The 13058-nt window shown below is 39.3% G+C and overlaps 1 protein-coding gene and 1 non-coding gene across 11 annotated transcripts in view; both read left to right on the forward strand.

Moving 5' to 3' along the window:
* UBE3D (ubiquitin protein ligase E3D) overlaps window positions 1-13058 on the forward strand; it is an 83989-nt gene that overhangs the window by 21367 nt on the left and 49564 nt on the right. Inside the window, exons 9-10 of one of the 10 annotated variants that reach the window (XM_072036244.1) lie at window positions 6195-6411; window positions 6779-7170. The exons of 8 other annotated variants lie outside the window; for them this stretch is intronic. In XM_072036244.1, the coding sequence (XP_071892345.1) occupies window positions 6195-6411; window positions 6779-6868 (307 nt within the window). In that variant the 3' untranslated portion in view covers window positions 6869-7170. Of the gene's footprint in view, window positions 1-6194; window positions 6544-6778; window positions 7171-13058 lie in introns of those variants that run through there. One more of the 10 variants, XM_038177394.2, reaches the window with a different exon arrangement.
* On the forward strand, window positions 12676-12747 carry TRNAM-CAU (transfer RNA methionine (anticodon CAU)). Its single transcript has one exon. It is a non-coding gene; the product is annotated as a tRNA-Met (tRNA).

Genomic DNA, 13058 nt, shown 5'->3' on the forward strand with positions numbered 1-13058 from the left:
TAAGACCATCAGGTTCCCTGTTCATAATGTCATCTTTTTGTGGTAACTGCTCCAGTTAAGTATTTTAAAAGGCAGAAGAAATCTGCAGATGTCCATACAAGTTTATGTACAAGTTGTTATGAACTATGCTAATTCATCCTTTTACCTAAGATCATGTGCAGGAGCAGGAACCCTCTTGTTTAGTGTGTTAGCCCATTTTGCACCATGGGTAGTAGCCCACATCACTTTATGAAGGACAAAATTTGGGCAGTTTTCAGTCGTATAACCAGTGCATGTAGGTTTAAAATAATTAAATAAATAAAAAGGATTTATTTTGTTGGATTCGGTCTACTTCAGTGTTGCAATTGCCTGTAGCTTTTAGATCACAGAATAATAGGATGGTTGAGGTCAGCAGGGACTTCTTCAGGTCATCTGGTCCAGCCCTGTGCTCAAGCAGAAACCACAGAGCATGTTGCCTAGAGCAGATGACTAGGTAACTACTTCAAGTTTCCTCTGTGGAAAACAGTTCTTCTTTCCAAGATAGTTTTCTCAGCTTACACTGACTGCCTAGGGAAGTTGAACTTTACTTTTAGTGTAACTGTCTAAGGTTAAAAGTTACTGGGAATGAAGAAAATATGGCTTTTGAATCTGAACATGGTAAAAAAGTGTATCTAAATTAAATAGTGTGATTAAAACTGCTGTTTTATTTCCTGTAATGTTAACTCAAAAGGATGTATTTAACCGTCACGTTAGATGTAGGTATGCAGCTGAATGGCACTGGTTCATGAGTTAGCAGCAATATATTTTCATTTGCACAGTATTGATTTTAATGTCTGCAGGCTTAATTAAATATTTTTTGTCTGATATGTTGCTGTTGTGGTACTGATATGTTGTGTAGAAGTAAACTGAAGCATAAACCTAAGTAAATATTTAAAATACATGGTGGATGTGGATTTTTATGTGACTCAAATATATTAGGGGCTTAGGTGGACCAATTATTAAAAAAAAAAAAAAAAAAAAGCCCTGTACCTGCTCACAGTTGAAAATGAGGGAAGGGTTAGTTTTATTTTATTTTATTTTAATTTTTAATTTTTTTTTTCTGTGAGTTGATCACAGCTCCCAGTTCTGCTCTTACAGAAATAAAGGATTTGGGCAAAAGAGCAAAAATATTCAAACTCTCTTTTCTTTCTTTTGTTTGTTTGTTTTAAAACTGATATGATGTGCATTTCTAGTTTCCTCTAATTCTCTAGGAAAGCTCTTTCATATGAATGTTGTGGGGAGAGGAGAGCTGGTTGTTCTGGTTTGATATTGGTTGATATGACTTTGTACTTTTTCCTTCTGAGGTGCAGAAACCACAGTTACTGTTGCTTTAGTATTGTTTTCCCAATCTTATTTTTCTAGTAGAGCACAATGAAAAGGACATAAGTGCTTGAATCTGATTCCACTAACTCATTTACCAGTCGACTTGGAGTGGTGCCTGTATGTGCAATGAGGCTGAGGTCTTTCTGTATCGAACAGCAGTGTAAACACATCAGAGGAAAAAAATGCCAAGAAACAGTGCAACCTACTTAATGCAGTGTGTTTGTGTTTAGTTCTCAAGTATTTATTTCAAGAATTCTGAACAAAACATCTGATTTCTTGAATAGTGCAAGTTTCACAGGTGTTTTAGACACCACATTCCAATAATAATACTTCATTTGCTTGTTTCTGCATACACACATGCCTTTGAAATACTGCCAAGGTTTTGGAGCCTATAGTCTGCTCTAAGGGACTACAACATTGTTCTGAGCTTTGTGTTGTCTGTGAACGAGAGAAGCATCTCTAGGATAGTGTCTGAGATATAGAATCGAACAGGACCAGGGACATCTGTGGAGCCTTGGGAGTTAATTATTAAGAGCTTTGCTCCAGGTACTTCTTTCCAACCAGCTCGGTATGTTAGATTGTGTCACTTGAGGACATTCAGCAGCTCAAAAGGCACTGTGAAGTTAAGACATGGTTAGGTATATCCAGACACGCTATTTATAGTGTGGCTCTTGGCATTTCTCCTCACAGAGCCCTATTCCACTGATCTTTGAGGGTTGCCTTTGAAGTGCTGTATTGATGCAGCCTTTGCATCTTACTTCAGTTATTAAACAGTGCCAGAAACACGTGTGTCCTGTGTGTGATAGCATGAGTCTGGGGTAGATCTGCCTGCAGTTAGGCTCACGGCAGTTACGGGATCTTTATGAGCAGTCCTGCAGCAAATTAGTTGGAACTATATGCAGAGGACTAGTGTGCTGTCATTCCTTGGTGAAGGATGCCCCATGCATTTTCAGCTCTGTTCTTACTGCGATATTTATTGGCGCCTGCCACTCTCTCTCAGCAAGGCTCCTTTTCTCCACCTACAAATCTGCTGTGCAGACAGGAGAGGTCTTCCTTTCAAGTAACAGGTTCTCGGCAAATTACATGTTATACAAACAACCTTGACTGCTGGGAGTGATAATGTTAAATACTGTTGAAGCGTGAGTGTTGTAAAAATGCATGAAGAAAATTGAAAATAAGGTCACACAGCAATTTGACTGGGAGTTCATCTCAGAAAATATTTGGGAAGGTACAGGTAGAGGAAATCATACTTCTCCCTACACAGTAGTGTGCTAGGCAAAGCTTTGTTTGTCAAAAAATATTGATAGCTTTTATTTCTCATATGCATCTAGAGTCTCTCTCAACGGTTTACAGCTTTTGCAGAAGCCTCCTCCTAGGTAAGAATTTGCTGCTTATCGTTTGAGATAATGAAAGCTGAAAAGCAACTTCCAGAAATTGTTCATGTGTTTTTTATTAGTTGTAAAGGGATAGATTAAGGTAGGAAAAAAAATGAGTTTGTGGCTCAAAACATTTTTTTTTTTGGAGTGTCAGTGCTTTTATTAGAGTTCTATGATTACATCAGTGTCCATGTACAGTGAGAGGTTTATGAAGCTCAGTTACTGATGGATTGCAGAACGTCAAGTTGTCCCAAGAACGGCTCATTCTGTATATGATTCTACAGTAATTCACCTCTCATAAAAGTATCAAGCTGTCCTAAAATTGTCTGAAATTTCTTTAATGCTATAGTATATCACTGATTCTTGTATGTCTGCAATAGAATGCCTTTTCCTAGTATTTCAGTATCTCTTGCTTGTAGAAAATACGCAGTGAGCACACAGACTGAGACTTGACTGACTGAGGAGTGACCAATTTTCCACTGTTCTGTGGTTTCCTTACAGTGAGTTTTGTAGTTTAAGAAGCTTGTTGTGCTATCTCTGGAATGATTAAATGAGTGGGTGTGACTGTAAATGGACTGTAAAGGATCTGTTTTATTTCAGATAATCTTTTCTTTTTTTTTCCTGTCCCTTCATGGAGTCTTTAGTGGTATCAAGAGAACTGACACCACAGATGGGCTGGCTGAAAGAGCTGACCAGAGCAGGCAGGCAAAGCTTTTTGAAAGATGCAGTCTGATGCCAGTCAAGGGATTTGGGGCAGGCAGGAAAGAAAAATACTCCTCTGAGTTTGGGAGAGACATGGGGGAGCTATATAGCCCACTGAACTGCATTATTATTATTTTTCTTTAGCTAGAGATTACTCTTGAAAAGAACTGTTCTTCAATACTGGTAACATCCTTTCCAACCTCTAGAAAAAGATGTATGCAACTTAGTAAGTATAGCTTTCAGGAGAAACACCCAGACTGGTGTTTGTTGAAACTAGACCTGCCATGTACAACAGCCTTTTATGGTTGTTACTGAAGAACTTTATTCTTGTTCCTAAACACGCATATATCTTCCCAGCTCTCTGGAGCTGTCATATTTTTGGTATCTAATCTTTCCAATTATAAATAGTCTTAGAAGTACTAACCGAATTAGAGAAAAAAATGTTGGAATGAGAACTTTGCCTACCAAAGGAGGTCTCTATTTTGGCTCAGATTTTGCTCATGTTATCATTCCAGTTGGGCTTGTTGCTTATGGTGTTTGAAATTTAGCACTGAAGTCAAAGGAGATAGGGCTCTGACTTTTTCAAATAATAAAAATTGCAGTCCTAATCCAGATAATTTTTTTTTTTGCCTTGTGTAGCATAAAAAATGCTTCTCTGTCTACGCGTCTTGAAAGGTACTGCTGTTGTACTGTGCATTAGAAGTGTTAAATACCATACACACAGTAACTGGTAATGTGCAACTAAGAAATTGAATGCAAGTACAACTGCTGATTTATTTCTTGGCTTCTAATTTTTTGGAGAAAAAGATAAATATGCTGTCAAGATTTCCTATCACATTTAATGTGCTTTTGAAATCAGGATTTGTCATTCTGTAATATGGTAAAGCAAAAATGCAATTCAATCTTATGTATCATCTTCCTTATTCTTCGTATTTATTAGTGAAACACTGATTAGTAAAGCACAACTTCGGTGGTTCCCATGTCTCTGTCATTCGCGTTACAGTTGCTCAGATCTTCTGGTAATACCAGAATTTGCGTGAGAGAAATGATGAATTGGATTGGGAAAAAAATGAGAATTAAAAGCAGCAAGACTGTCTAAAACTAATTTAAAATTTATAGGCTGAAACAGTCAGGTAGTTAATTCAGCTTTTATAGGAACATAAGAATATAAGAAATTTTGTGCTGGGCCAAATCAGCGTTCCAACTAGCCCACTATCCTCTCACTGAGATCATGAGGTGTTACTTACAGGAGCACATGAGTTGTCTTTTACTACTCAGTTCATGTATCTCATGTATCTCATTTAATTATCTCATTAAGGATGTTAAGAGGATACAGTCCTGCCTATTTCCTCTAGTACTATCCCAAGCATCTTTTGACCATCTTCTGTGTAAACACTTCTTGACCTTACTGGTGCTGTCTGCCTCCACAGTCCTTTAGAACAGCAAGTTTCTGAAGGTCAGTACAGGTGTAAAAATATTCTTTCAATCTCTTTTAAACTGATCTACTGTCGTTTTAAGTAAGTTGCCTCTAGATCTAGTATTGGGGGATTTAGTGAACAAAATTCTGTATTCATACTGGCAAAAGAGACTTGGAGAACCTAAACGTTATCCTGGTGCTACATCATGCAGCGTTCTTGAAAATTATATTTAGATTTACTGACCAGTTTGCTGGAGGCTCAGCAATGTCATATCTATGCAAGTCCTACTATAAGGCATGTATCTCTCTGTTATATTCATTTTGCTTTAACACTGCTTTTTTGAAAGCTGGATAGCTGAAATGTCATAGTCATGATACACTGAGGATATTGTTGTAATTGTAGGTTGAACTATAGCAGCTTTTCACTTAGGTGCATAGAATTTGCTTCTGATAGACTTCTAAAGACTGTTGGGTTTACTTGAAAACTGTAAATACTCAACTCCTATGATTCCTTTTAAATGACAGGATCTATTTGAGCAGGAAGGAATCCTATAATTAGCAAAGAGTGGGGAAAAAAAAAAAAGCAACTTACAAAAGTCTTTTAGGCAGATTGCTGACAAGAACTGCTTAAACCTCAAAACTTGGTTTTCTGAATTCTAGAGCCTTGAGCTGTTTTAAATTAATTAGCATTTGTTGTCTCTATTGTATTTCTCCATGACAGGCTGTGTAAACTAACAATACTTAGATTAATGAAATGATTTAGGCTGCTAATTTTACTTGCAATACTTTATATATCAGTAAGGCACAAGCAAATTGGGAGCATATGACTCGAGACCATGGAAGGCTAATTTGTGAAGTTGTTGAGGATATTTCCGTTTGTTTGCTGAATGTCTGTGTGCTAACAATAGGATATTGCTGCTGGATGCTTATTTTGAATGCTGTAGCATCGAGGATAAACAGAGCAAGCAATTCTCTTGCTGGGTCCTCTGAATACTGGCCTTAAGCTATAAATGAAATAATTTGTATGACTAATAGGCATAATAATTGATGCCTTTGTGGATATGAATGTGCAAGGCAGAAGGGGAGGAGATCTGGCTGGAAAGGTGGAAGGTATTGTTCCAGGGAATAAAACTGCTGCAGAATTTTAGATTTTCAGACAAGTACATTGCTGAATTTCAGTCAAATAATTGCTGAAGGCAGAACTGTTAGATCTACCCAGAAGTCAGCTGTAGGATAGACTGTGCCCATTTCCCCTCTGTGTGTGGTTAAAAGAGTGTTACGTTTGGTCTACATTCTTCCCAGCATGTATGCACTACCAGAATACTTGCTAAGCCTTCAAATTTTTCTTTACCTCACAGTGATACGAATAGATTTTATGGAGTCACCTGTACTCCTGGAGACAGCAGTACAGCAATCACTGGAGTGCTCCTGTGGATCCTGATCTTGCTGGTTTTCCTGGGGACAGCAAAATTGTGCAGTGTCTCATTGAAGACTTCTGGGAATGACTGTGGGCATTTGTTTGGCCCACATGCCCCTACCTCCAATGCTCCAGCTTGGGCTTTTAAGCTCCTACTGGTCAGTTCAGTTGATATTGATCGAGGCTACAACAGCAGAGTTGGTAGAAGTCGTTTTCTAACCGAAGCACATTTTTTCTTTTCCTGGTGGAAGTTGATTTTTCTGACACTTCCCTGACCCCCAATTGTTTTATGTCAATATGGAGATGTTGATGAGGTGTCAGGCATTGTAGTTGCACTTTTGTATGCACTTTTTTTCCCTTTCTTGCTAGCTTCCCAACTGTCCTGTGTTCCTTATAAAGCAGAAAGATTCAGCAATATATTGTATTTCCTCCTCTTTGTCCAAAGTTGATATTTAGTGATGGAAACAAATGCATAGAAAACTGCTGAAATGTTTCTATGTATTTTTACACTATTTTTTTCTCCAGATGTTGAACTTCCTCCAGAAGTTGGGGGATATTTTTTTAATTGTAAAGAAAGAAAAAGAATCCACAATTGTTTTGACCAGCTGGAACTAGTGCTGGTAATGTAAAGAATCATCTTCTGAAAACAAGACTGAAACGTTGCTCTAAGAAGATCCGTCAGATGTTTAATGATTCAGTGCATTTTGCATATAATACCATTAACAAGTGAGCTTTACTGGTTGTAGCCATACCTAAAAATTTGTCTTTTGAGACTTTGTATTTCCAACTATTTGCATATTATTTCTGTGTGTTGATGTTCAGCTGTTGTATTTCAAACAGCAGGGGCTGCATGTCATTAATATTATTAAGGCCTCTAAGTTTTGAAGCATTTCATGATGATTAAGAAATGCAAACACCTGTTTGAGTTTAGAGATTGTTTTATTAGAGATGGTATTTTCTTCTTTCTGAAAGTGCTGAAGCTCTCACTGGCTTCTGTAAAAGGAAATCAGTTGCTGAGAAGCTGTTTTTGCCCCCCAATAGAAATTTTGCAGACCCTTCTAGCACCTCTGCAGCTTTTCTTTATCCATAGGGCCATTCTGTATAATACAATTATCCTGGTGACTTCCTGGTATCACCAATTATGTATGATGCAAGTCTTTACTCAGCAAATTGCTGAAAATAATGTAGCAATGGGTACCAGATAACTCTAAATGTTCATTGATTGCCTTCAGAAGAAATTGAAAAGATCATACTGTTATGGTTGATTATGAAGATGTTAAACTGGAGATTGGAAGGTTTCTAATATCTGAGCAGTGAGGTTCCTGCAAAACCTTTCAGTAGGAATAACATTGCCAAGAAGCATAAATGCTTTTAAGATGCAGCATGATAAGAAGATGGGGAGAAGCTCTTTGATGGGGAAAAAACTCTTCACCAGGGTGTGTGGTGATAGGACAAGGGATATTGGTTTTAAACTAAAAAGGGGTAGATTTAGATTAGATCTTAGGAAGAAATTCTTCACTCGGGGTGGTGAGGCACTGGCACAGGCTGCCCACAGAAGCTGTGGATGCCCCATCCCTGGAGGTGTTCAAGGCCAAGCTGGATGGGGCTTTGGGCAACCTGGGCTGGTGGGAGGTGTCCCTGCCCGTGCAAGGAGGCTAGAACTGTATGATCTTAAATGTCCCTTCCAACCCAAACCATAATTCTATGACAAAATTGCAAAAAGGAATGCTTTGACACAGTTTCTTTTTCTTGCAGGGAAATAAATGAGCTTTCTGTATTGGAGATGTTTTCTGGTTTAGTGCACTGGCTGTGTCACAGACCTACCAAAAGACTTCCCAGTTCACCTTCACTGTATGTTGTTTGCTCTCTCTTCAGGGTGTGAAGTTAGCATGTGTGTTGAGAGCCACACTGGTACCACAGTCTCAATTTGGCTCTTGGTCAACAAGATCATTAATTATCAAGTGTGGTGTTGTGTTGTTTTTGTCTTTTTTTTTAACACCTTAATGTGTTTTCCTATGTCTGAAGTCCATTCTAATTAACTTTATTTGCAAAGGATTTGTAGTAGTTTATTTGCAGCTGCCTTCCTTTCTGCTGTTGCATCTCCTCTTTGAATGAACAAGCCTACTCAAAGGCTTCTGTTTTCACTGTTCTGGTGGCTGTGAATCAGTCTTTGCATGCCTTCTTTACTTCCTTTCATCAAATCTTCATTTTCTCTGTCTGTAACATCAACTCCTATTTCAGCACTGACTTTATATGAAATCACAGAATGATTTGGGTTGGAAGGGACATTAAAGCCCATCCAGTTCAACCCCCAACCATGTGCAGGGACACCTCCCACCAGCCCAGGTTGCCCAAAGCCCCATCCAGCCTGGCCTTGGACACCTCCAGGGATGGGGCATCCACAGCTTCTTTGGGCAGCCTGTGCCAGGGCCTCACCACCCTATGAGGGAAGGATTTCTTCTAAAGTGTTGACTTGATTAATTAAAATCCAACCTTAAATTAAATTTTGACTTAACCTAGATTTAATTTTCCGTTTAAATCCTCTCTCTTTTTTTTTTTCCACTTCCAGTGCTACTCTTGCTCATGTCCAGAACCCAGCTACTGGGCTGTATGCCTTCCTTTTTTTTCCTCATGCTTCTAAGCTGAGACCAGATTTATTTGCTCTTGATCCATAAAATTTTAAGAAAGCTCACAAAAAATAAAGAGCCAAAATAGTCTGTTTTCACTTATTTGGCTATGTCTAGGTATGTGTGTGTGCTCTCTGTAGCTTGCATGGTGGTATCTCAGAAGGGCAGCTGATGGCTTGTGTGATTCCTTCAGCTCTGCTCTGTGCATGCAGCAGGACTCCATGGACAACCACGTAAGTGCTGCAGAGGGCTTCATGAACTTAACTGTGCATTATGCAGACACTGATAAATCTCTGCCTTAATGAAGGGTGAAAGCTTCTGACTAGTTGAAAGGGAAAACCTGGCAATTAGCTCAGAGGGGAGAAGGTTTAAAAATTAGGGACAGTTTTGTGAAGCATTGGAGGTTATTTATGGAGGAGTACTTTCAGAGGAAAGTTGGCTGTTGTGTGAAGACACATTGGCTGAGGGCAGGGAAAAGGGGCTAGTGGAAAGTCATGCACTCTAGATTTGCAGTTAGTTTTAAAGCTCATTTCTAGGAAAGGAAGTTGTGTGCTTTACTGCTGGTTTAATTTATTTGTTTAGTATTTAATTGCTATTTAAATTTGACCCGTAGCTACACCTGATATTTTAATGCCAGTGTCGTGTCCTACCCTGTGTAGAGCAGACATCTGTACAAATTTTGCTACAATCACATCAGTGAATAAGGAAAATGATAAAAATAAACTGTTCCAGGGAAATTATAGTTTCAGTCGTAAAGGGGAAGTATGGCATATGTGAAATATTGACTTTAGTAATTAAGCTTTTGTTTGGCAATGGTGTGGATTGAATGAGTGGAACCAATACATTGTGCTGTTTGTGAATTCTCGGGATCAACTGATTCTGTGATTTGTGATGTTCCTCACTTGGCTGCAGGTTATTGTAATTATGTTGTGAAATACTGAATTTGCTTCTCTTATGAAGTCAGTACAGCAGAAGAAAAAAATTGAATAACTTTAAAGCAGCAAGCTGAGAGCTTTTTGTGAACAGTGATTACAACTTTTATTTGTACAGCAAGATAACTTCTCCCTTTGGATTCAGGCATAATGTTCTGGAGTGTCTGGTATTTGTATATACTTCAATATGGAATATAAGCAGCACTGTGGAAATGATTTAGTTTTACCCGAAGGTTTAAAAATCAGGGGCCAGAAAACATTTTTATCTTTATATTGTTCTGAAAATCCATTTCAGCTTCAGAAATGGCCTCCTGCTTGGTATAATAGGTCTTAAAAAGGGTATTAAGGTTTATGGAGCATATGCAAATCTTCGCGTGGCACAGTTAGTATGAATAACCTGCATGAGAACATTAAGCAAAGAGCTTTAATGCCGTGCCTGTGCAAGGCAGGGTTTTAGGTACTGGGCAAGAACAATGCTGCGCGATCACTGATTATACAGAGCATTGTGCATTCAGTTTGACTTTATTTCTCTTTTTTTTTTTTTTAATTCTTCTTTGCCACTTGCCTGGTTGGTAATTCTCAGTAAGTGTTACTCTTTGTAGCTAGTCTCCAGCCCCGATCACAGGCCTGAAATCAGTGCCAGTGGGGTAGGACATTGGAGACTCCATCTGTGTGCTGCTAGGGGCTGGTGTTTGCTCACGGGGTTTGCTGCCTGCCAAGGGTTCACACCACATCGCTGCTCCTCTCCCTACACTGACTCGATGAGGAACTTCGACTGTCCCACTTAAGCCAAGCCTGCTTTTCAGTCACGGTCTTGGGTTGGCTGCTGAGGTTACCGTACCAGCTGCTCGCCCGGCCTTTGCAGCACGGATGTCTGAGCCACCTGACAGTCAAGTCCTCAACTGCTGCAGTTCAGAGCATATGGCTGAAAGTAAATTGTTGCCAATTTTGGGTTGCTTAAAGATGCTGCACCGTGAACCATGTCAATTTAGGAAATGAGTGATGAGCGGTTCAGACATCCAGGCAGGGTGACCAGCTGGGGACCGTCTCCATCAGCTCTCCTATCCCTGCTCATCAGTCAGATCACTGGTTACCTAAATCTGAGTGACACAAATACCTCCTGGTGCACGCAATGCACAGAACCAACAAGTTACCAGCTTTACAGCATTTAAACTTTAGTTCTGCACATTTTGGTTCTGCATGGTTTCTAAAATCAGTAAGTTTTTAAACAATTAATCATTACTTAATAAACCCATGCTGATTTATCATAATTGCATCTATAAATCCATTTCTAATGGCAATACGCATGCATTTCAACAGTCCCTTCCCTAAGGCCACATTAGTCAGCATGAGCTCAGACTGATACGTAGACTTTTTTTTCCCCAAACTCATAAGGAAGTGTAAAAATTTTATGATGTTGCCTTAACAAGGCCCACTGGGATTTGGGATTATTTATCTAAGCCCTTATTAAAGACAAAAACTTTTCTGTGGTTAGCCATGCAAAGCAAAGGTTCTTTTCAGGCAGTCCAGTACACTTTAAAAATTATGAGAATTTTATAAAGGTAGAGCTGAAATCATGGACAGAAGTATGAACTTACTTTCCTCTGTGTCCTTTTACCCCAAAGCCGAATTTACTACTAACCATCAGTATATTCTTAAAAATGCAGTGACAGCACTTGAATTTTAAGCAGTGGAAAACTTTTATCCTTGTTAGAAGGAATCTATTTGTGACACCGAAGAAACCAGAAGGTGAAAAAGATCTGCCTTATGCCATAACAAGAGGGTTAATTCTGTTTACAATTAATGTGATTTCTTAACCTTACTCATCAGCACTCAAATCCCTACTCTGTGTCTGTGAGTTAATTTTTGCTCATGTATACCTCTGTTGGGACCTCAGTTTCACGTCCCTACTGCCTTCTCCTAGGAAGCTATAGAAGAAGAACTAAATGGAATATATTTCATGAGATACTTTGTTCAACTCCCTCTTGTTTTTTTGCAGTAATTAGAAAATGATAGAATTTCTAAGGGCTTGGAAATGACAAATCCAATGTAAAATTAGACTTGAATTAAATTTAAAAAAATGAACCTAGTATTTTTTTATGAAAAAGATTTTACAAGAGGCAATAGTGTGGTGTAAAAAGTTATGTTAGACACTTCTGAATCAGCAGGGTTGCTTTATTTTTTCATTTCTTTTGTGAAATTTGAGAAACCTGTGTGTTGAGAAGCTTTGTGCTCCAAACATAAACATTATGTCAAGAAATTAGTCATTCCTCCTTTCTTCAGAGTTACACACTGACAAAGTGCCTACACTATTTCATTCAGTCTTGGTTAAATTTCTGCCATTTTCATTGTGTTTGCTCTTCTGCATTAAGCTTTAATTCTGACTTCCTATTACCAAACCTGTAAGACTGCTCCTCTGAGTTGGGAGTTAACGTGCACATTCCATTCATACAGAGGCACTACTGAAACATCAGGCGCGACGTTGTTGTAATGTCATAAAACTGAGTTCACCACTTCTGCAGGCCTGTCCAGATCCTTTTCATGAATCTTTCAAGGGTGAGCTGTCTGGAATTACATTGTATTTACTGTGGGGTAAGCAAGCTCATGTCAGCAGTGGCTGTGCAGTAGCTGTTACAGCAGCCTTTGTTTTCCTACAGCACTGCTGTGTACTTGTACCCTTCAGGATGTCAGTTTCTTGAGAAGGCTTACCTGTTTGTCCAGTTTAGGGCCATGGCCCTTATTTTCTGCATGCCCTAAATAAATATCAGATTATTATTTTTTTTTTAATTTGGAAGCTCAGGGTTGGAATATTCTGCTTGCATACTGGCTTTTTAGGTCAGTGGTGCTGTTGCCTGCATTAAGAAGCAGAGTGGCGCAGCGGAAGCGTGCTGGGCCCATAACCCAGAGGTCGATGGATCGAAACCATCCTCTGCTAGCAGCATTTTCTTCCCCCCTGCTCAGGCCACAGCTGGAGCCTTTGTGTCCAGTGCTGGGCTCCCCAGTACCAGAGGGACACGGAGCTACTGGAGCGAGTCCAGAGGAGGGCTACTACAAGGATGACGAGAGGCCTGAAGGGAGCACCTCTTGTATGAGGACAGGCTGAGAGAGCTGGGCCTGTTTAGCCTGGAAAAGAGAAGGCTGAGGGGAGACTTCATCCATGTGTATAAATATCTGAGGGGAGGGTGTTGAGAGGATGGAGCCGGTCTCTTTGCAGTTGTGCCCAGCAAGAGGCAGCACAAACTGAAG

This window comes from Anas platyrhynchos, chromosome 3 (assembly GCF_047663525.1).
Source record: "Anas platyrhynchos isolate ZD024472 breed Pekin duck chromosome 3, IASCAAS_PekinDuck_T2T, whole genome shotgun sequence".
Taxonomy (NCBI): domain Eukaryota; kingdom Metazoa; phylum Chordata; class Aves; order Anseriformes; family Anatidae; genus Anas; species Anas platyrhynchos.